The sequence below is a fragment of the Spermophilus citellus genome, assembly GCF_964194105.1.
Source record: "Spermophilus citellus genome assembly, chromosome: 4".
Taxonomy (NCBI): domain Eukaryota; kingdom Metazoa; phylum Chordata; class Mammalia; order Rodentia; family Sciuridae; genus Spermophilus; species Spermophilus citellus.
The window spans coordinates 117258980-117283876 of NC_138185.1; the positions used below are offsets into that span (position 1 = coordinate 117258980).

At 34.4% G+C, this 24897-nt stretch overlaps 1 protein-coding gene across 6 annotated transcripts in view; it reads right to left on the minus strand.

The window, feature by feature from the left end:
* Positions 1–24897, minus strand: part of USP3 (ubiquitin specific peptidase 3) — a 95833-nt gene that overhangs the window by 47006 nt on the left and 23930 nt on the right. For 3 of the 6 annotated variants that reach the window (XM_081290649.1, XM_081290648.1, XM_081290647.1), the window contains exons 2-4: positions 19567–19681; positions 14989–15049; positions 10156–10287 (exon numbers count right to left, since the gene is read on the minus strand). In XM_081290649.1, coding sequence (XP_081146775.1) covers positions 10156–10287; positions 14989–15049; position 19567 — 194 coding nt within the window. In that variant the 5' untranslated portion in view covers positions 19568–19681. The remainder of the gene's footprint in view (positions 1–10155; positions 10288–14988; positions 15050–19566; positions 19682–24897) is intronic. The other 3 variants (XM_081290646.1, XM_081290650.1, XM_081290651.1) reach the window with 1 other exon arrangement.

The window sequence follows — 24897 nt, forward strand, 5'->3', positions numbered from 1 at the left end:
ATTTGCATTAAAGCTGTTTGGTCAGAATTATGCTCACCTCTAATACCCGAAAAAAAATTTACTCACTCTTACTTTTCTCTTCAAGTTATGTTCAAAAAAAGTACGTAACTTGGGCTGAGGTTGTGGCTTGCCTCGCACATGTGTGGCACTGGGTTTGATCCTCAGCACCACATAAAAATAAATAAACAAAATAAAGATATTGTGTCCATGTATAACTAAAAAAATTTTTTTTTAAAGTACATAATTTACAGGCTGTGTTTCAAAAGTTTGTGCACTGGTCCTAACTTGGTATAAATTTCTCATTTTAAAATAAGTTATAAAATATGGTTAAATACCCTAGGTGAAAATACATGTTTCACAAACTACAGTTGAAATGGTGTTGTAAAAAGCTCTACTTTTTGTTTTTATTTTAATACTAGGAATTGAACCCAAGGGTGCTCTACTACTGAGCTATATCACAGCTCTTTTATTTTTGAGACAGGGTCTCATTAAGTTGCCAAGGCTGGCCTGGAACAGAATCTTCCTGCCTCAGCCTCCCAAGTAACCAGGATTACAGGTGATGCTCTGCTCTTCCCTGCTTCTTAATAACTGGCACTAAATTGTGACAGGAGAAAGCCAGGTAGGATTCAGGTAACTTGATTAGTCTTTGCCAGGAGAAGAAGCCTGAGGTTCAGCATCTCTTCATTTACATAGGACTTCACATGGGAAATAAGTCAGGGATTACCTATGTCATTCAACCAACTGTTAGGCTATTAAATTTGTACTTTGTATCTAGTGACTTTAGGTTACTCTCTAAGTAAAGATGAGCTCTACTACTAATAGACTACTTGTCAGAAAAGGGGAAAGGTTCATTTCTACATTTAATTAAAAAAATTAAGAAAAATCAAGTAAATTGAACACTAAAAGTAAAAAATAAGCACGTGCCCTCTCCCTTGTCCACTGCTGCTGCCTCCTTCTGCTGCTGCAGGAGCTGCTTGGGTGCTCATTAGGTGTGGACCTGGTACCTCTTTCTTGAAGCAGCAGCTGAGAAGACTCTAGCACTTGCCATGGCCAAAAAAAACCCAAGGAAGGAGTCAAGACTAAGAACAAGGATCAGATTAACTTGAAGGTGGCGGGCAAGGATCAGATTAACTTGAAGGTGGCGGGCAGAATGGTTTCACGGTGCAGTTTAACATTAAGAGGCATACACTTAGTAAACTTATAAAAGCCTATTGTGAATGACAGGGTTTGTAGATGAGACAGATCAGATTTAATTTTCCAGGCAGCCAATTAATGAAACAGACACACCTGCACAGTTGAAAATGGATGATAAAGATACAATTGATGTGTTCCAGCAACAGACAGGAGGTGTCAACTAAAAATGGAACCTGCTACTTTACTTCAGAACTCTGTTACAGACCAATACTACATTCTCAATTAGAAAACGGCAATTTGTTTTCACTACATCCTGAATAGTACTGTACAGTTTTCTCTTTCCCCTTCCCCATTCCTTTATTGTACATAAAATACCTGGTATTATGTGCACAAGCATATTGCATTTTTTTAAAACTAAATGGCCAATGATATGTTTTGATTGACATCAAATGGAGATGGGATGGGGAAAAAATACTGGTTCTGTGAAAATATCCCCTTTCTCCATTAGTGGCATGTTCATTCAGCTCTTATCTTTATATTCCAGTAAGTTATTTTGCTCTATTTTAACAAAAAAAAACAAAACAAAACTAACCTAAATGATATAAAAATCCTTGCATACCTTGTTCAACTGGAAAATTTTAATATTTTTTATTTATCATTGTAAAACAAAGGACAATTTTATAACTTTTGTATATAGCTGTTACATGTAGGGCAACCTGTCCTTAAGTAGAGGTAAATTACTCTTTAAAAAAAAAAAAAAAAAAAAAAAACAAGATTCCCAGATAGTTTTCCCTTCAAATCAAGCATCTTATTGTTTAAATAAACTTCTTGTTAAAAAAAATGGCAAAAGGTTTATCCAATCTGAAGAGGGGAGAAAAAAAAGAAAAAAAAAGGCTGGCCCAGTGGTGCACACCTGTAATCCTAGCGGTTTAGGATGCTGTGGCAGAAGGATTGCAAGTTCAAAACCAGCCTCAGCAAAAATCGAGGTGCTAAGCAACTCAGCAAGACCCTGTCTCTAAATAAAATATAAAATAGGGCTGGGGATGTGGCTCAGTGATCAAGTGCCCCTGAGTTCATTCCCCAGTACCCCCACCCAAAACAAAAAGAAAAATTAATATTTAGAAATAATAAACAACATATTAGAGATGTCAGATTAGGTAATAAAGTATAAAAAGGGAAAGTAAAGAGAGAATTTAGTATGGTTCTTTGCTTCCAACACCTGTGAAAGCAACACTATCATCTATGGCTAAGTAAAGATTAGTCTCAAATCCAAATTCCTTGAGCCAAATATTATCTTAAAATAGTTTTACATTTCTTTCAGTCAATAGTTAATAAATGTATAATGTATAATATGATATTACATGCATACTGCTGTTAAGAACAGAATGAATACAAATGATTTTACTATCATGTAGTCAACATATAACAAATGGCAGGTAAATTTTCATGTCAAATACAAGTTGTAATTATAATTAGGGAGGTAGAAAATGGATAAAATCACATCTTATTTCAAATACTGTTTGCTCTGATAAACAGCAAAAATGAAAGTTAATTTTTTCATTATGTTTCTTTATGCTTTGATTTGCTTTAATGTTATTAGTGAGTTCAGAATAGGAAAGTGTTTCAATATGCTCTTGTTCACAGTGTTTACATTACTAGTATCTTGAAGATTTTATTTTACAAAAATCTTTAAAATGTCTATTTGGCCAATCTAAGTAAATTCATTTAACTAAGCATATACAAACTGCTAAATGCTTAAAATGAACACAGAGTGAGGATACCACATGAAAAAGTGGTTCAGGAAACTATGTAGTTCATTGCAAATAATCAAATTTATAGAACACTGGCAGCAAGTATATTAAATATTTGCCAAAGTTTTTATTCCCTCAAATAAAGGCCTTTAATTAAATTTGTTTTCTTCCCACACTGTCAGTGCAGTATTTTGGAGATCCATGCACAAAACATTTTTGGTCTCTGGCACACGGCAGGTTCTCAATGAATATTCGAATGTATGTGTGCCTGTGCATGCATGTGCGTGTATATATTTGCTTCATACTTTTAATACATTTCTATATATAGTTGATATTCTTGTCATTCTGTTTAATATTTCTTTTTGTTTGGTCCTTTAGATTTTTGAACTGATGACTGCTAACAAAAATGAAGCTACTAGTTTTTGTATATTTATCACCAATCAACTTTCCAGAATTATTTTTCTTTTAATATTTTTTCTTAATTGTAGGTGGACACAATAACCTTTATTTTTATGTGGTGCTGAGGATCGATCGCAGTGCCTCACACTTGCTAGGTGAGCACTTTATCACTGAGCCACAACCCCAGCCCTCCAGAATTTCTTAATATATTAATTCTAGCTGCTGTTTTCTACTAGAGTCCCAAGAGGGTTTCTGGGAATTCAAGCATATAATTTGAAAACAGACATATTTTGTTTCCAATATTTATATGAATTACTTCAATTACTATCTTATTATAATGGCTAGAACTGTCAAAACATTGTTTAATAAGTGACAATCATGTCTCTTATGATAGGAAGTATTTCTGTCTTATTTCTGATAAAATGGAAATGGCTTTAGCATTTCACAATTTAGTATATGATGTTTGCTTTCTGTTTTGGGGGGAAGCAGATGATAAAAGATAAATTTAATAGTTTCCTTTTATTTCAATGTTACTGGGTTGGTTTTTTTTTTTTAATGAGAACTGGCTCTTTATAAATGTATGTTTTGCTTCTAATGATGCTGTGGGAGAGAATACTGGGGATTGCATCCAAGGGCACTTTACCACTGAGTTACATCCCCAGTTCTTATTAATTTTTTGAGACAAATTCTCACTTAGTTGCTTAGGAATACTCTATCACTGAGCTACACCCCCCAGCTCTTTTTTGTTGTTGTTACACAGGGGACCGAAACCAGGTGTACTAATAACCACTGATACTTATCTCCAGGCCTTTCTATTTTTTCTTTTGAGACAGGGTCTTGCTAAATTGCTTGGGGCTTTATTACACTTCTAAGGCTAGCCTCAAACTTGGAATCCTTCTGCCTCAGTCTTGAGTCACTGGGTTTACACTCAGATGCTACCACGCCCAGATTAGGGTTTCCTTTAATAATGAATATTGGTAGTCTTTAGGTGAAATTAACTCTACTTGGTAAGGATTTAGCTTCTTTTTGATATTGATATACCTTATTAGGTTAAATTTATATGTATGTATGTATGTATGTATGTATTATGGCAGTACTGGGAATTGAACCCCAGCAGCAATCTATCTCTGAGTTAAATCCTCATCACCTTATTTTGAGACAGCGGCTCAGTAAGTTGCCAAAGCTGGCCTTGAACTTGCCATCCTTCTGCCTAGCCTCCTGACTCACTGGTAGTGTAAACATGTACCACCACATCCGGTTAGATTTGCTTTTAAGTTATAGTTATTTACAATTATTTTAAATAGTGAAATTGGCATATTTCCTTGTTTTTGAGTTTCTATCAGATTTCTGGCTTAAGGTTTTCAGAGTTTCATAACATTAATGTACTCAACCTTAAATTTTAAAATATTGAGCTAAACTATCCAATATTACCAACTAGTCACATATGACTATTTATATTAAGTAAAATGAAACAAAATATTCAGTTCTTCAGTCACACCAGTCACATTTGACTGCTCAGACAAAGACAGAGAAAAGTTACTTTTTCTTTTGAGACAGGGTCTTGCTAAATTGCTTCAAAACTGTAAAAAAGAGTTTTTCCATTTCTATTGTTAATGCTATTGTAGTTACCAGGTCATAAGATTCCACATCATAGTCTTCATTAACTAAGAAATATACCAAATCCAACCATTCTTCACTCATCTGAAACAAGAAGGCATTATCATACAAATAACCTGATTTTTTAAGCAACAGCAAAGAAACAGATACATTAATCTCCTTCCCACAAAACTATGTTTATATAGTAAGTCATATGTAACATTAATACTAAAAATAAAAATTTTTATGCAAAAAGTACCCCTAAAAAGGAATATTTTCCATTAAAGCAGCAGCTCTTATATTAAATTTAATTTTAAAAAAATTTTGATGTTTAGAGGCAAATTTGACCTATATCTTTATTATAAAAGATATTAGAGGGGGGGGAAAAAGCAAGCTGACATTCTAATGACTTCATATATTTCAAACTTTTAAATTTTTAAATCTAAAAGAATTCCTTTAAAAAGAAAGTACATGTTTACATTTTCTTCTATTGAATTCTGATGTCTTGTCATAAAATAATTATAAAAAATTAAAAGAACTCCTGCAGAGAAAAAATTATGTCTTTTGTCATAAGTAGATAAATTTTTTCTATCCAACTTATTAATGAAGCCTTTTAATTTTAGACCACCTCTGCTAGAAAGTTTCTTTTTAAGCTATATTTTTAAATAAACAAAACTCTCCCTATTTCCTAACTGTTTTCAACAGGTGTATCCAGCACCTGTGGTCCCAGTTGCCTAGGAGGCTTATGCATGAGCAACTCTGGAGCCCAGAAGTTCCAGGCCAGCCTGGGCAACATAGCAAGACCCAGTATCAAAAGAAAAGAAGGGAGGGAGGAGGGGAGAAGGAAGAAAGGAAGAAAAGAATAGAGGGAGGGAAGCAAGGAAATTTGTTTCTAAACAGTTTAGATGGAGAGGTAATAAAAGATATTTCTTTTTTAAATCACAACTGCCTTAGAAAAAATGCAGTAATCAATTTAAACCTATAATAGCTTTATTTCTGTTAATATAAATTAAAATTGCTATTATAAGTGTTCAAATTCTGAAAATACAAGCCTGTTTTCAGACATCCACATTTCATAATATTTCTGTTTGAAAGGATGCTTTAAAACATTATCTTCCAGGAAACAGAATTCTAGTTATTTATTTAGGTACTAGAAATTGAACCTATGGGTGCTTTATCACTGAGCTGTATCTATAGTCCCTTTTATTTTTTCTTTTGAGACAGGGTCTTAGTAAGTTGCTTGGGGCCTCACTAAATTGCTGAGGCTGTCTTTGAATTTGTGATCCTCTTGCCTCAGTCTCTGAGCCACTAGGATTACAGTAGTGGTCCCAGTTACCTAAGAGTAACCACATCCAGCCAGTAATTTACTTTTAATATTCCTTCCATAATTCTTCATTATTAGAAATTTAACTATTGTTGATAAGGATTCAAAGTTGACAAGACTATGTCAGATGTCAAGAAATTATTTACTATTTTAAACCCATTAACTCCAAATTTCTACATATTTAAATCAAAACTTCTTATTTTAATCTTTGCTTCTTTTTAATCACAATAGTGTACATCATATGCAATTCTATTTGTATTGGTTAGGGAAGAAAGTGGGTGGAAGGGGAGAAAATATTACTTATTACACAATAATCTAAACACTAGCCCTTGTGTAAAACTCTTAGGAAGGTTTTCATTTTTACTTAAACCTTCATTTTCCTCTCAGTTTCATATTAATCTGGTTATCTCCCCAAGGAGTAGCGCCTTGGTTCAGACCAGAATTACTCCTTTTGGTACTGCTTTCTCTCTTTTGAAGTCATGACTTATTTTATATTGTCTGCTTGGTTAATTAATACAGTATGTGTTTCTTCTCTGGATGGCCCGCTTAATCAGAACTGAGGTGAGGTGTTCTGGAAGGGTGTCCATCTTGGAAAGGAAATAAAGTAGCTCACCAAGGCCATGATTTAAGTCTTCTTCAAGAAAAATGTCCTGTGGCTCTTCAGTTCTCCAAGATGATCAGAGGACACAATACTATAGATTTGGTATAACCTTCCCCATTTTGGAAAGATAATAAAACTCAGTCTTTCAAACACATCAGACACTGAGTACTGGGGAAAATACAAAGATCCGAGATATGTTTTCTTCAGTCCCCAAAGACATTTACAAATAACTAACATGCAACGGAAATTACAAATATCCCAAGAAATATAAGTTCAGGAGAGATTATATACAGCTGCAATTGAAGCTAGCAGGAGAGGGAAGAGTTCAATAGTAATTTCATTAAGATTGTGCAAAGAAAAGGCAGGGCAAAAGAAAATAAAGACAGAAAAACTAATAAACCTCAGAGTATCTTACTTCTCTAAAGCACAGAGCATGATGCTTTTTAAAAACGAGTTTCAACATTAGCTAAAGTCAAAATACTTAATAATCAAATACATTAAACTTAATACCTTAGTATTTTTACTACTGAACTAATCACTCAGATGAGCCACTATAAAAATATACAAGGAGAATTCATAATCTGAAGTAAAATTATCTAAAATGTATTAGGAAATAACACATATACACTCCATACACACAGAAAGAGGAATTTTTTTTGTTGCTTCTTAATAACAGTTGAGGTATGAGGAACCTAAACTATAATCTCATCAGTTTACAACAATCTTTTCAGGCTGATAGTTAAATGATACAAGGTGGTAACCTGGCATTTCGTTCTAATCCACAAATGAGGCGATAATGTGACCAACCAGCTGCAGATCCCTTCCTGCAATTCAGAAGCTCTGGGTATCCACACACTTGCAGCTCTGTATAACTTCACACAAAAGACTGGCAATTGGTCAAAAAGCCTCCACCATGGTGTACACTCCCCAAGGTTCAAGATTTTCCATTTAATTCCAATTCATCCATGAAACGACATATACTTTAGCAGACTGTATCAATGTAAAACAAATTAAATCCAATTTCAAAGTAAAAAAAGTATTCCCCTAAAATATAAAAAGTAAATCCATTAAAACATATGATCTATATTTTAAAGAGCCCTATGAATATTTAATTTCACTCCATTCAGATAATCACTATTTCCTCAGAATCTTACCAATAGAAAGAACACCCAATTGCAAACTTGATATATCAGAGATTTCAATAGAGATTTCCAAAGTTGCCCATTAAGTATTTCATGCATATTGCTAAATGAAGATCAAAATGAATGTTTTCAACATCTGGTACACACACAGGTTGATATGACTTTAGACAATAATTGTGTGACAGATACTTCAACAATGATCCTAATTTCTGTTTTTTTGTTTTGTTTTGTTTTTTGTTTTTTGGTACCAGGGATTGAACCCAGGGATGCTTAACCCTGAGCCACATCCCCAGCCCTTTTTAATTATTTTATTTAAAGATAGGGTCTGGCTAAGTTGCTTTAGGACCTTGCTAAGTTTCTGCGGCTGGCTTTAAACTCTCGATCCTCCTGCCTCAGCTTCCCAAGCTGCTGAGATTTCAGGCATATACCACCATGCCTGGCTAATGACTGCTATTTTTAAAGCAGAAATACTTGCAAATATACAAAACACATGGTTGTATAAATCAAGTAGCTCTGTAATTCTAGTTTTCTAAGGGATTGGGGAACTACCAGAAATACTTCAACAGCCTGACTAATATGCTTAAATTTAGTAGAAAAGAGTATGCTGCAGCAACCAATAACAATAAACTGAGCATTAGTTGTATAAAGATCTGAGGAAGACTTTGATTTTAATTGAAATCTTTGTGTACCTTTAGATGCTCTCTCTTCTAGGTCTAGACACCTACATAAAGGATCACTGAACAAGAAGGTGTCTGAAAGGCTAAACCCTAAGAGATTTATTCAATAGCAAAAAATTAGTAAGATTAAACCTTTTAAAGTTGAAAAGATCTGAAAACCACTGACTGTTTTCTTCCCTTTAATGGGCATTTTTCTCTAATGATAATCTACAGAAAATGCAGAAAAGGATTGGCACAAAACTTCAGTAGAAAATGTAAATTAAAAAAGGTATCTGGATATAATGCTAAGTGAAGTAAGCCAATCCCAAAAACCCAAATGCTGAATGTTTTCTCTGATATAAGGATATTGATTCATATTGGGGTTGGGTGGGGGAGCATGGAAGGAATAGACGAACTCTAGATAGGGCAAAGTGGAGGGGGGGGGGGAGGAAGGAGGTATGGGGGTAGGAAAGATGGTGGAGTGAGATGGACATCATTATCCTAAGTACATGTATGAAGACACAAATGGTGTGATGCTACTTTGTGTACAATCAGCAATATGAAAAACTGTGCACTATATATGTAACATGAATTGTAATGCATTCTGCTGTCAGATATAACAAATTATAATTTTTAAAATGGTATCTGGACTTTATCCCTTTCTGTCCATTATTACTTTCATATAACATTCAAGAACTATACTGCAAGAAAATCTCTTTCTGAAGGCACCCTTTAACATCTTCATTGTTTTCCCCTCAAAATCAACAACTGTTAGAACTAAAGCTAAAATGATTAAAACAAGAACTATTCATCATATTTTGCTAGTCAAGGAAGGAAGGAAATATTTCACACCAAAATCAAAACTCCAAAAAATTATATTTTCTGTGCATACCAAATGGATATGAATTGTTAAACCTCACTTGTAACCCAAATAACATGTTCTAAGTCACAAAACTAGACACTACTTTAATATCATTTCATGAAATAAAGACGTATATTATATTACAAAAGACACTGGGCCTCTAACCCCTATTTAAAAGTTGAAATACTTAAAAAAAATTGCCTGAAAGAATACATACCAAATTCTTGACATTTACCTCTCATAGAAGAGAACTGCTCCAAGAGAAGGAAGATTGTCAAAACAATCTTTTAAACAATGAAAATAAAATTTTTAAGATTATATGACAAATTGTTAAGTGGACAGTAGAAATATGGGTTGTTATATTAGTCTTCGGTTTAAAACAACACAAAAAAATTATAATGAATAATAACAATGAAATCCTTTTCTTTCTCTGAAGCTTAATGGGATGGGCAAAGAGCAGAGGGATGGGAAAAAAGAGGAGGCCTAGAAGTTGAAAGAAACAATGCAAAGTGAAATCTGAATGAATTAAAAAGGGTACTCCTGATGGCTCCCATCCCCTATAAATCTAACAAGACTAAAAGGAGGTAATGGCAATAGCAACTGGCTTAGGGAGAGGGAAAGGTAAAGAAGATAAGAGCACACTTGCACACAGACAATATGAAACATCACTTCCAGAAAATATTAACTTACCAATATGTACTGTAGCTACTGCAATCCATACACACTGTATGCTGAGCTTTATCTTGCTTTTCTGACTTCTTATGGTTGGTTAAGGGTATTTGTGCATCTTCATAATGTTTTTTTGCATGGCCATTCACATACCTTATAAAAACCAAATGAAAGTTTATTGTAATATAAATATTGTTCTGAAAATTAAAGTACTAAGAAATAATAAACCAGGCATGGTATCACACACCTATAATCCCAGTGACTCAGGAGGCTGAGGCAGTAGGATCACAAGTTGCCTTGGCAACTTAGCAAGACTCTGTACCAAAATAAAACATAAAAAGGGCTGGGGATGTAGATCATTGGTAGAATATCCCTGGGTTCAATCCTTAGTACCACTCCCCCCCCCCCGCCAAAAAAAAAAACAGATAATAAAATTCAGTGTTAATTAAATTGAAACAATAAAGAACTATAAAAACATTCATTCAATTACTCAGTTCTAAAGAAGAATGAAATGAATGAAATTATGGCATCTGCAGGTAAATGGATAGAACTGGAAACTATCATGAAACAAGCCAATCCAAAAAAACCAAAAGCCCAATATTCTCTCTGATATGCAGATGCTAACACACAATGGGGTGGGAGGGATAAAAATTCATTGGATTAGACAAAGGAGAATGAAGGGAAGGAAGGAGGAACAGGAATATTAAAGACAATAAAATGAACTGGACATTACTTTCCTATGTTCCTATGAATATATGTTCCTACTTTTCTATGAATACATGACCAATATAACTACACATAGTATACAACCACAAGAATAGAAAGTTATACTCCATGAATGTATAATATGTCAAAATCAACCCAGGGCCTCACAAATTGTAGGCAAGAATACCCACAACCCCTAAGGTCAGCTTATTTTTTTTTAAGAAGTTTATTTCGGCTCTTTAATTTTTTTTAACTTGTCTGCAGTCTACTTTTAATTGTTCACTAGACTAGGGCCAGGCAAGCAAAGGTATTACCCATGCAGATCAATGTCAGTATCACTGATATTATTATCACTTACAAATTTCTCTGCTGATGCTTTTGCTATAACTTTTTTCTTTTTCTAAATTTTTCAGATTTTTAGCTCCGAACTTGAGCAACTACCAAAGATAAGTTCTGTAAAGAAAGTAATCAACCATTTTCCACAGGGTCATAGCTTAAATATGTCAGTCAAAATGAAAAAAGGATAATCCTCTTTCTCATCGACATGGCTTCAGATCTTTTGTTTGAATGCCTGAATAATCACCTATTCTTAGACAGAAACACATTTATTTGAAAACAATCCAAATAAAACACAAATCATCTTAAGTTTATAAACCTTATTTTTCTACATGGACAAAGATTATCAAAGGGTGATTATATTCATACAAATTTTATAACATTTTTCAATACAGATATAATAAATCATTTTATTAAAGCACGCAAAATGAAATCAAGTATGGATTCATATGCACATGTATACATGTAAATTCATCCACACCTTTACCTGAACACACACAATTCTACACTGCCACAACGAAGACCTTATAACACAAAACTTGCCAGGTCCTAGAAAGCAGCCAATTTGTAGAAGGCAAAATCTACTTAAACAGTTAAAACAAATCTGGGTTAAATGGCACCAAAATAAACAAGCTTAGAGAGTTCAGACAACATTTTCACCATGAAGCACATTAATTGTACCCAAAGCAACACTTACCTTAGGGAAAGTAGGACAGTTATGGTAAATTCAAACCTACCTTCTATATCCCAGGAAAATGGAACACATTCAAGGCAATATTAATCTCAACTCAAAATTTAATTTTACTCTCCCCCCCTTTTTTTTTTTGAAAGTGGGGGTGGGGTACTGGGGATTGAAGTCAGGGACACTTGGCCACTGAGCCACATCTCCAGCCCTATTTTGTATTTTATTTAGAGAGACTCACTGAGTTGCTTAGCACATCCCTTTGGCTGAGGCTGGCTTTGAATTCAAGATCCTCTTGCCTCAGCCTCCAGATCTGCTGGGATTATAGGTGTGTGCCACAACACCCGGCTCTTTTTCCATTTTTTTGATACAACTTTAAATGTTTTAAATACAATTAACTCTTGGGTATATACATGGGTCCCCACAAGTGAAGTATAATGAATTTTAAAGTAAAATAACTGTTAAAAGTATAAGCCCCAAAACTACATTTACTGGGTTCAAAAGAAACCTTTATCACATTCTGGGATATGAGCTAGGTGAGTTATTAATCTTTCTGTGCTTGTTTTCTTATTCATAAATAGAGGTAACAGTATAGTACTTGTGTTTAACAGGTTATCAGGTGATTATATTAGTCCATGACTCAAAATTAATGAATGCATTTTATTAGCATTTTCCTTTCTATGCTTAACTACTATTTCTTGAGAATTCAAACAACAGAATTGCTTAGAAAAGAGACACATTAAGCAAATATTTTGAGATAATACATCATTGCATAGGTCAAGAAACACTAATTAAAAAGGCAAACTATGCTATTAGGTTCAACATCTAATCATGTTAATTTCTATTCTTATATTTATACTCCATATTATGAAAAATAATGGTACTATTTATGATGGGGAGTGCCTTTAGAATAAAAAAATTAATACTGAACAATAATAAATGACATTACCACTTTCAAGTTTTTGAAAATTCGTCATCTTTACATAGTGCACATACAATCATTCGTTTAATTACAATACTACAGTCTCCAAATACACTAGATGTGCAAATGGTTCCTATAAATGTCAGTGATAAAGTCAGAAGTGTGACTATTGATGACATTAAGATCAACAATCTTAACTGGTAACTGGATAATACCCAAATACGTTAGTCAAAAGTTAACCGTTTTGAATTAGATGTAGTGGCACATGTCTGTAATCCCAACAACTTGAGAGGCTGAGGAAGAATAGAAAATTTGAAGTCAACCTCGACAACTTAGTAAATTGTTTCAAAATAAAAAGGGCTGAGGATATAGTTCAGTGTTACAGTGTTGCCTAGAATGCATAAGGCTATGGGCTGAACTCTAGCATAGCAAAAAAAAAAAAAAAAAAAAAAAAGTTAACAGTTTTATATAAACTAGCTAGCTTATATAAAAATAAATATTTCCCTCATGGAGTTTCAGATTTTAAATACTGTAGAGATTTTGGCCTATAGTACAAGAGGGAAAGTTTCATCGTATGTGTCAGAGATTGCTAACTAAAATCACAAAAAAATAAATAGGAGGTATTATGAAGACCAACAGAATACGTAGCTCAAATATGCTATTGATAAACTATGTTTCCTAGTTGAAAGAATATTCAACTTTAGACAAGTAGACTAAAATTACTAAAAAATCAGTACATTTAGCAATCAACACCTAGAATTACATGTTTTACCACCATTATTGTCTTTTATGAAAATTAGCTAGTCAGCTACATAAAATGGATATCTAAATTCAGGCTACTGTTAATATTCTACTTACTTAAACATATTTCTCTGAAGCTAAGTCAAATGTCTAAATTTAAGCTTGCTTATAATTAGAAACAGTCTACCTGCAGAGTCCAGACATTTTTCAATTTGTTTTTCCAAAAATCTACCTAGAGAATTGTTTGTTGCTTGCTACTGAGAACATTAATTCTCCAATTTTTTCCTCAAAAAATCTTTGAGGTCTTTTTACTGGCATATGATCTTTAAGATTTTTAGGTTTTATGAGATAAGAAGAAGACATAACTAGATAAATTTTATTGCATTATAATTCTCACCTCACAAAATCTAGGAGAGGAATGTCTCTCTTTGAGTACAGAATTTAAATGCTTCTAACTTTTCTTCTCTTTAAAAAGTTATCTGTACAAAGTACTTTCAAGTTTCCTAAATCCTAAAGATTTTAAAACCACAACAGCCCAAATTAAGAAAAGCAGTTAACATTTCCAATGTACTCTTAAGTGTCTGTGGAAAGAACACTCAATTCCAGAACTTAATATGTGGGGTTAAAAAAAAGTGAAGTGAACAAAGATGCTCTTTTCATGCAACGAGGATCTAAAAATAACAATGGGGAAATATTCCAGATAAGCACAATACAGATTTCAGCCTGTGTGACTTGGTATGACTTCTCATCTTCTAATAATTTCAAAGTAGATTTTCTAAGCTAAAAGAGCAGTAGCAATAAATAAGCTATTGTGGCTAAAAGAACATAAAGGTTGATATTTGAGTATATATTAGAACAAGTGTCAAAAAATTTAATATCATTTTGAAGCCAAAAACTGGGAAGAAATGTTCGGGATTAAATCTGGGGTGAGGTGGGGTTAGGGGAAGTTAAGTCCATAGAAAGCAAAATGTCTTAATAGAACAATGAAACATTTGGTATATCTTAGGAATAAACAACTCTACAGTGAGGTCATTTTCAAAGGGAATTCTTTTATCTTTAAGGTGGGCATATAATAGATGAAACAAGATTGGCCATGTATTGATAACTATTGAAGTAAGTAAGGAGAACATGGAGTTCAATTATATTCTTTTGACAGAGTGAGACCCCATCTCAAAGGAAGGAAACAAGGGAGGGAAGGAAAAAAGAAAAAAGTTCCCTTGTTTTGTTTTTCCAACCAAATATTACTAACAGATTATCTTGATAATCAAATTAACTCTTCTAAGTATCAATATGAAGCATTTTCCATAGATTTTCCCAGTTAATACCAAAGAACAAAAAGATTCAGTTGGAGAGGGAAAAGAACTATATGCTATGATTAACAAATCCAAGTCAATAAACTTTGACATAAAGCTTAAAGGCAAATATTAAAAAGAAAATAGGGTAGTGAAGTAACAAGTATGCCACCTACCTTCCACAGTGGACACTTGAACAAGTCAAACAGACCCAAGGGCTTTTGTTGGACCGGCACACTAATAAAAAGAAAAATACAATATAGCAATTATATCATGTTATTTCTCAATTTCTCCCCTAATCTGTAACACATATCCTGTGATCAAGTTATAAATTCCGAGGCTGTTTAGGTGCAATGAGTCATAAAACCTTGCTTTGTGAATGCAAATACAAACGGCTACATTGAAAATAATATAAGTGCATGTCCACTACAGCTGCTTATTTTAATTGTTTATTTAATTCAAATAGCTTAACCACAAGTTAAACACATATACTTTTCTCCTTTATTACTTATTTCCTTTTACCACAGTCTCCAACAAGTTAATGATAGTCTATTCTAAGTCTAGTCTTCTAATCATACATCTTTGCCATGCAGGTCATATACCACTATAAATAACAACTATTTCAGTATATTTAGTAAGAGGCACACCCTAAGGTTATAGTTATGAAGAGTAAGCCTAATTTTTAAAAAAGTAACTCTCAGTTGTGTAAAATACATGACAATGGCATATAATTCTTGCTAATATTATAATAGGATGATATAATCAGATATAAGTAATATTATTTTAGGTATTATAGGAGTAGGACCGGCAAGGAGGAGTAAGAAAACATTTAAAATTCTGGTTAAATTTTTCTTTGCTTTTTACTCATTTGATTAAAAATATGTTCAGTACATGATTTTCAAAAGAAGAGCAATATAAAATCACCTGGAAGCCAGGCATGGTGATGCACACCTGAAATCCCAGCAACTGGGGAGGCTGAGGCACGAGGATCACAAATTTGAGGCCAGCCTCGGCAACTTAGCAAGACCCTGTCTCAAAATAAAGTAAAAGGGCTGGGGATGTGGCTCAGTGGTAGAGGACCTCTGTGTTCAATCCCAATTACCCCTACACACACATACACACACAAAATCACTTGGAAAGCTTTTTCAAAACACCTCTATTCCACTGAGGCAAAGATAACAACACTAGGATTGAAAAAGTACAAGGATGAAGATGTATCTCAGTTGTAGAGCACTTACTTAGCCTACATGAGACGCTGGTTCAATCCCCAGTACCACCAAATAAAAGAAGCACAAAGAACATGCATATTTTGAGAAAAGCAGCTTCTGAGAAGATACCCTAATAAAACCCCTTGAGAAGTACTAGTCAGCCTCCTAGAGATATGGGCAGGATACCAACAGCACAACCACACACTCAGGATCACACCTGGCTCTTAGTAGGAACTTAATAAACATCTGTTAGAAATAAAGTTTAATTTTCTTAGTGTAGGAAACCATGCTTTTCCAAAATCTGGTGCCTACTTTCATCTTTCTTGCATTATCACCTATCAAAAGCCTTTTTCACAGTCAAGAAACTGTAAATAAGGCAAATCAAGAATAAAGTACCCTTTTCACTTGTACATTGCTGGTGGGACTGCAAATTGGTGCGGCCAATTTGGAAAGCAGTAAGTATGGAGATTCCTGGGAAAGCTGGGAATGGAACCACCATTTGACCCAGCTATTGCCCTTCTCAGACTATTCCCTGAAGACCTTAAAAGAGCGTACTATAGGGATACTGCTACATCGATGTTCATAGCAGCACAATTCACAATAGCTAGACTGTGGAACCAACCTAGATGCCCTTCAATAGATGAATGGATTAAAAAATGTGGCATTTATACACAATGGAGTATTACTCAGCACTAAAAAATGACAAAATCATGGAATTTGCAGGGAAATGGATGGCATTAGAGCAGATTATGCTTAGTGAAGCTAGCCAATCCCTAAAAAACAAATGCCAAATGTCTTCTTTGATATAAGGAGAGCAACTAAAAACAGAGCAGGGAGGAAGAGCATGAGAAAAAGATTAACATTAAACAGGGACAAGAGGTGGGAGGGAAAGGGAGAGAGAAGGGAAATTGCATGGAAATGGAAGGAGACCCTCATTGTTATACAAAATTACATATAAGAGGATGTGAGGGGAAAGGGAAAAAAATCAAGGGAGAGAAATGAATTACAGTAGATGGGGTAGAGAGAGAAGATGGGAGGGGAGGGGAGGGGGGATAGTAGAGGATAGGAAAGATAGCAGAATACAACAGTCACTAGTATGGCAATATGTAAAAACGTGGATGTGTAACCGATGTGATTCTGCAATCTGTATACGGGGTAAAAATGGGAGTTCATAACCCACTTGAATCAAATGTATGAAATATGATATGTCGAGAGCTTTGTAATATTTTGAACAACCAATAAAAAAAGAATAAAGTACCCTTTTAATGTATCCAGAAACATTTATTTTAACAAGTTCTTCCAAAGATATTTAATTATAATACCACTGTTTGACCTGCCCTTTACTGTAGTTTAGTTCCAAATTCTGTGATAATACAGATTAATTTGTAGATTTTTATTTTGTAGAGACAGTTTCTAGACAGCAAACTCCCATCATTATGATCCTGTGATTATTAACCAACTTTGTATCTAGTCTAACCATTTGATTCCAATGCTCTTTCCTTAGTATCTATATACATAAGTTCCCAAATGCTCTGGGAACCAACTTTACCATTCTACTGGTTCCCTCATTAATAAGTCAAATAAATCTTTGATTATGCCCATTCTGTATTCCTATAAGAGGGGAGAAGGAAGGGGAAAAGCAGAATAAAGTGACATTCTGTCCAACAGACTCTCCCATCTGGCCAGAATAGGACTTGTACTGTTTTTGAAAATGAAAGCTTTGAGAGAGAAAATCCCCTTCAAGTTAGCCAAAGGCCCTCCCTTTCCTTAATACAGTCACACATTTACCTTAATTGATAAGGCTGTCCTTGAAGATATTTGAGTGTTTCACTGAACTATGTCCAATTCTATTACACATGCATGTAAAGCTACATGACAGAAAGACCTAAAAGAATGCCTACCAAACTGTTAATAATTATTTAGGCAGGTACATGGGAAAACTATTGTAAGGGAAGACCATTGGCTTTGTATTTGCACATCTCTGTAGTATTAGCCTCGCATGAAAAGAACATGACATTTTTATAGTTTGAAAAAAGTCCAATAAAAAAGTACATTAAAATGTTGGGTACCATGGTGCACACATGTAATCCAGTGACTCTGGAGGCTGAAGCATAAGGATCACAGTTCAAGACCAGCCTCAGCAACTGAGACCCTGTCTAAATAAATTAAGTAAATGGGTGGGGAATGTGGCTTATTGGTTAAGTGCTATGGGTTCAATCCTTGGTACAAAAAATAAAAGTACATTAGAACAAAGCTTACTTGAATAGGTATTCATGGTTTGAGGTATACTTTGTAGGACTGGGAAAACAATATTATGCTTTTTTGTTCTATCAAGTCTTTGTTTTAGCAAATATTAAGAAACATTGTAACTCAATCTGGAAAAAAAAAAAAGTTGAAGCTTGTGTGTTACAGTGGAAAATTAGGTGTTGAACTCAGGGGTGCCAGAGTTATATCCCCAGGCCTTTTTCATTTAGTTTCAAGACAGGGTCTTCCTAAAATGCCCAGGTTGATCTCAAACTTTCAACCTTCCTATCTCAGCCTTCCAAGTAACTGGGATTACAGGCATGTGTCACCTGGCCCAGCTCTTGTCAAAATTTTATACTATTCTGAAACAAATAATTATATTACAGTAGTAGATTTAGGCCCAAGTTAAGCATTCAAAGAGTTTTTAAATTATGCAGGATGTTCCCCTTTTTTCCCTTTGATTTGGAGTGTTTCCTACCAAGTGTTCCTTTTCCCCTTTTTTATAGTTACAAACATACACACAGTACAGTTTTGTGATCTTATTTTTCCTCTATTGTTATATGAGTGCATTTTCTCACATTATTGCTTTTAAAACAGGGTATTATATCTCTGGACTTAAAATAGCTCAAAAACTATTAATTCTTAAAACTTCTGAGTTACAAATTTTAAAATGATACACTAAGGTTTGGGGGAAAAAATTCAAATAATCCCTTAATGGTATGGGTTTTGAAATGATAAAAATGTTTTGGAACTAGACAGAGGTGGTGGTTGTGGAACAACTATGGATGTACTAAATGCTACTGAATTTGTTCCCTTTTAAAAATGGTTGATTTTATATATGAATTGCACCTAAGTAGAAGATACCTACATATAATACTCTTAAGGCAAGGATGAAGAGAAAAAATAAAAGGAAATAAGGTTCTGAACTTCCAAAAAAAAAAATGGAAACAAGTGACTGTGCCTTTTTAATAAACCTAAAAATAAAAATACAAAAACCAAAAATCCCTTCACTGATTCAAGAAATCTGATATCTTCTATCATTTATTATAAGAAAGTTGATGTGTGATAGAGCAGTTAGTCTTGGCTATTTAAACGACCGTACTCCCTGAGAGTATAATATATTCACAGCAAAAAAAAAAAAAAAGTAACGACCAGAAAACTATAGAGAATCGGGATATTATAGGGGATTCTGAAGCCAATAAATAGCATTGTTTTGGGAAATATTTACTCTGTTTATACCCCTTACCCCAGTTTAAGAACTGTTAGTATACCCAAGACAATTATAAGATGAAGGATACTTGCTTTAAATTAAACTAATTCTCCATTATTGTTAAGAATAAAACAGGTGGATGGAGATGCAGCTCAGCAGTAAAGTGTCTGCCTAGCTTGCTTGAGGCCCTGGGTTCAATCTTCAGTACTGGAAAAATTAAAATGAAGGAAAGAAAGATCATAGCATGAATGACAGAATACTACAGATCATCTTAAAATCATTTATTTTGGTCACCTTTAGGGAAAATGTCTTATTATTAAAAGGAGTTCCAATTTGTAGACAGATATATTTCAAAAGTTTATCTGTAGTATGAATGCATTTCCCATAGAAACAGAATTAAAAGTTTCTAGGCTCTTCTATAAAATGCTACATGAAACTTAAATATTGGTACATGCACACATACGCATACACATGATAAAAACACACATAATAAAATATTTTTAAGCTCTGAATACAGTATCTATTCAGCAAAACATAAAATAATTAAATCAAAGGGTTTTTTAAAAAAATATTTTTAGTCTTCAATGCTGGTATTTGAGAGAAAGTGAGAAAGATGGAAACTCCTGGAAGTTCATAAAGTGATATCTGTAAATTAATAGGAGCTCTTTAATACACCTAATTATATCTCAAAGTGATGCCAAGGTAAAGAAACCATGCAATAAGTATTCTGCAAACAATTACACTTGACCATAGCAAGGTCATTTGGCATTTCATAAATAAAGACTCATCTTTCATTCAGATTATAATTTTTTTCCAAACCAATGTATCCTCTCCTTTAGTAAAGCTCTCCCACTTCCTTAGAGTCTCCTAACCCTAATTTCAATTTCATCTCTCAGCTTCTGTGTATCTTAGATCAATAACTGGCACTGTGAGGATGCCTTTCACTCTTCTCCTCTTCTTAGCTCCAGAATCTTTCTCTCTCCCTGTTCCCATCTCTGCCTCCAGCTCTTCAAGTTGGGGGAAAAAAGACCTGTGCCTGGCAGGAATGAAGAACATCTTGATCCTCTCTAGAGCTTGGGCTATTTTCCAGAAGGCAGAAGCTATAACATAAGCTGGAAAAATGGGTACAAGAGTCCCACCTCTAAAACATGACTCAAACTCATGTCTTCTTCCTAAAGTCCAAAGCTTTAATTTTCCTGGAAACCAGAGGCTCAGAGGCAGAGGAAAAACATTTAAGTGACCTACAGATCAAATTGGTTTTACTCACTACTGTTAATGTGAAGGAAATAGCAATCTGAGAGACAAAGGGCAGAACTAAGAAATTCTGTGCTTTAAGGGCTTATTCACACAAACATTTTCAAGTTCTGCTTGAAAGACAAAATAGCACCCACACTGAATATTGTATAATATTCTTTATACATAACCATTGATTTTCAATATCCTCTTAGTAGTCACTATATAAAACCTAATAATAAAGGACATATGATATTCAAAGACTATCAACAATTCTGGAATTCTAATATTTTTGACAATTACTGTTTACAACAAAAACTCATCACTGTCTACACACAAAGTAGTACAAGCATACAGTACTAACAGGTAAGTCATTTACAGTGCATACATTATTCAGAGTTGTTTCAACTAAGAGAAAAAGCTCTGCTCTTCTCAAGAATGCAGAAAAACGAGGATCAGATCTAAGATTCTAGTCCTAGCTCTACCATTACTACCTATAAAAGTGCAAATATTCCTACTATTCTGAGTCTATGTCTTCATTGTAAAATGAAGAATAGGCAATGACCTTGTCCCTTGTAATTATAAAATTATTCAAAGACATCAACCTGGCAAAATTTAAACAAATCAATCATTTCATCCTCCCTTATAAATAAAATCTTCTAATTCTACTTTCCACCCAATTTTCTTAAAGAGCTTACAAAAGATTAACTGCTAATGTAGTATAATTTTCTAAACCTGTGGTTTTCAGGTTTTTTCCCCTGCTTCCCATCATCCCTGAAGCCAATACATTCCCACCATATTGCTCTCCTCAGTATTAGCAACTCACTACACAGAAGGGTGGGAAGGAAGTATGTGGAATCACTGTTCAAAGCTGTTACAAACATGCTGACATAACAAGAAAACTCAGAACCCCAACCCTACATACAATTTTTAAAGCGCAACATTTTCAAAATATTAGCAACCCATAAGAAAATATCCATAATATATTTCTTTAAAAAAAAGTCAAAATTTGTGGGACTGGGGTTGTAACTCAGCGGTACAGCACTTGCCTAGCATGAGTGAGGCACTGGGTTAGATTCTCAGCACCAAATACAAATTTAAAAACAAACAAAAAAAAAGATCCACCAACAACTAAAAAAATATTTATTTTTTAAAAGGCCATTTGTATGTAGCATATACTGTATAGCAAGACTATATATGAATATTACACTTCATTTGATGCTCTACAATCCAAAGAGATATGAACTACTATTTGGCCTATCTTATAGATTAGGAAATTGAGGTACATTAAGTTATACAATTTGCTAAGTTAGTAAGCAACAAAGCAAAAACTCAAGCTTATACTGTTTTTGAAATCATAGACTATGGAAAAGCAGATAAAATCAGAAGACTGACACTTTTGGTTTGTTTTTCCTTTTCCTTTTATTTACTTTTAGAGACAGGTCTTACTATATTGCCCAGGCTGGCCTTGAACTCCTTAAGCTTAAGGGCCTCCTGTCTCAGCCTCCTAAGTAGCTGAGACTACAGGTTTGTGCCAGGGCATGCCACTATACCCAACTTCACTTTTGTTGTAAAAATAAATCATACTATACATTTCTATGTCTGTGCAGATATTATAGCTCTATATAAATTTTAAAAATCTAAAAGGGTATTATAGTAACTGTTAACAGTTATATAAAAGAAATGGTATGGTGAGTGGAGCCACAAAGACCTGCTTTCATTTTCAACTGTACTATTTGAAGTTTTTCAAACAGCATAACTTCTTTCACAATAAATGTTAAATTTAAAAAGCTTTAAAAATGAAAGAAATTGTGGATCCAAGATGGCGGGCCAACAGGAGTTGTGTCGCTCCATGACCTGGGTCTCAAGTAGTGAGAATACTGCTTCTCTGTGAGCTATATTCCTGCTCCCATGCAGGAATCACGGCCACTGTGCCAGTGGAGGGCTCCCAACTACTCGCCCATGCAAGACTACAGGGTACCGGGAGCAGGACCATTGACATCAGCACTGGCGCAGAACTTTCAGCCACCTCCCACACCCCCAGCAGAAATTATGGACACTGCTCCCATGCAGGCCACCCGGCAGCTTACCATGTGCAGGAACTCTGGCTACCACTCCCATGTAGAACCCCCATCTACAAATGTGGGGCTCCCCCGGTCCCCACTATCTAGGGACTCTGCAGTAGTGGAGATGGTCCCCTAAGCATAGTGGCCTGCCTGCACCTGAGAACTTCACATAGGCTCTGAAGTCAGTCAACAGCCACACACTGCACTCCACTGAGCTGTCTCTGAACTCATCATCCAGCATCATTGCCTAGCTCCCCCACCATACCCAACACCCCATCACTGAAAGCAGGCACCTCCATCTTGGATCACCTTCATCACCATCTTTAGTGGGGGAAACCCCTAGTTTGGAAGTCTGGCTGGCCAGGTACCCAGTTTCTAACTCCTCCCTTTCTCAGCAGCTGCTACCCTGGCACAGCGACTCCCTGGTTATCTTCACCTTCTTGAGGGCGGATATACCAGCCAACAACAGAGGACACCACTATTGGATGAGAGGGGAAGCAGGAAAGATATTGATCTCCAACCCAAACAATCCTTGTTTCTTCCTTCAAGATTTTTTTTTCTTCTCTCTCTCTATTCTCCTGCTCTCACATCCCCAACATATGTGGAACAAAATACTTTGCATGAATTAGGATTTTGAGGACTGGGACGTCTGAATAGTATATTACAGTTGTATTGTATATTCTTTTGTTTGTATCTTTTATTTTTTATTTTTTTCCACCATTTCTAGTATTTTAACATTTTTAAAATTTTTTCTTAACACATGTGTGTTTGTTTTATGTACTCTACTGTCTTCCCACTTACTTGTCTATGGAAAATTACTTCTGCTACTAATCTTCCTCTTTAGATTTCTCTTTTACGCTTCATAAGATATAATAACTATATTCTCACCTCCTACCTCCTCAGCATATCATCCTATTCCTCACCCCCAGTTCTTTGTCCACCATCAGAAATTGTAAACCCTTTTATAAACCTACTGAGTAAACTGCAGATAATAATTGAATTTACCATTTCTGTACATTGTGACCAAATTGTAAATGTCTTAATAGCAAGCATTTGTTTTTAGGGTGTGTATTGTTTATATTGGGATCTGTTAACATTGTCCTTCACCTCAAAGGAGAGGTATTAGAACCCTACAGGGGCACTATAAGCCTACAGGGTAAAAACAGTAATGCCTAGGATCCACAGTGCTAGAAGGGAATACACACAAGCAATATGAAAAGACAAAGGAAAAAAGTGCCCCAAACAAACCAAGATGCCCACATTATTAGAATCCATGGCCAGCACAGCAGAAGAAATTACAGAGAAGGAGTTTAGGATGTACATAATTAAAATGTTCTGTGAATTAAAGGATGATATGAGAGAGCAAATACAGGCAGTAAAAGATCATTTTGACAAAAAGCTACATAAACAAATACAGAAAACAAAAGAGTATTTCAATAGGGAGATAGAGGTTCTAAAAAAAAAACAAAAACAAAAATCCTTGAAATGAAAGAAACAATAAACCAAATTAAAAGCATCACCAACAGATTAGATCACTTGGAAGACAGGAACTCAGACAATGAAGACAAAATATATAATCTTGAAAAGAATGTAGACCACACAGTGAAAATGGTAAGAAACCATGAGCAGACATTCAAGAAATATGGAATAGCATAAAAAGAACAAATTTAAGAGTTATTAGGAGAGAGGAAGGCATAGAGTTCCAAACCAAAGGAATGAGCAATCTATTCAATGAAATAATATCAGATAATTTTCCAAACATGAAGAATGAATTGGAAAACCAAACTCAAAAGGCTTACAGGATGCCAAATATACAAAATCACAACAGATCCACACCAAGACACATTATAATGAAAATTTCTAATATACAGAATAAGGCAAAAATATTAAAAGCCACAAGAGAAAAGAAATCAGATTGCATATAGGAGGAAACCAATTAGATTATATGTAGATTTTTCAACCTAGACACTGAAAGATAGAAGATCCTGGAACAACTTTATAAATCTCTGAAAGAAACAGATGCCAACGAAGAATCTTATATCCAGCAAAATTAAGCTTTAGATTTGATAATGAAATAAAAATCTTCCATGATAAACCAAAGTTAAAAGAATTTACAACTTGAAA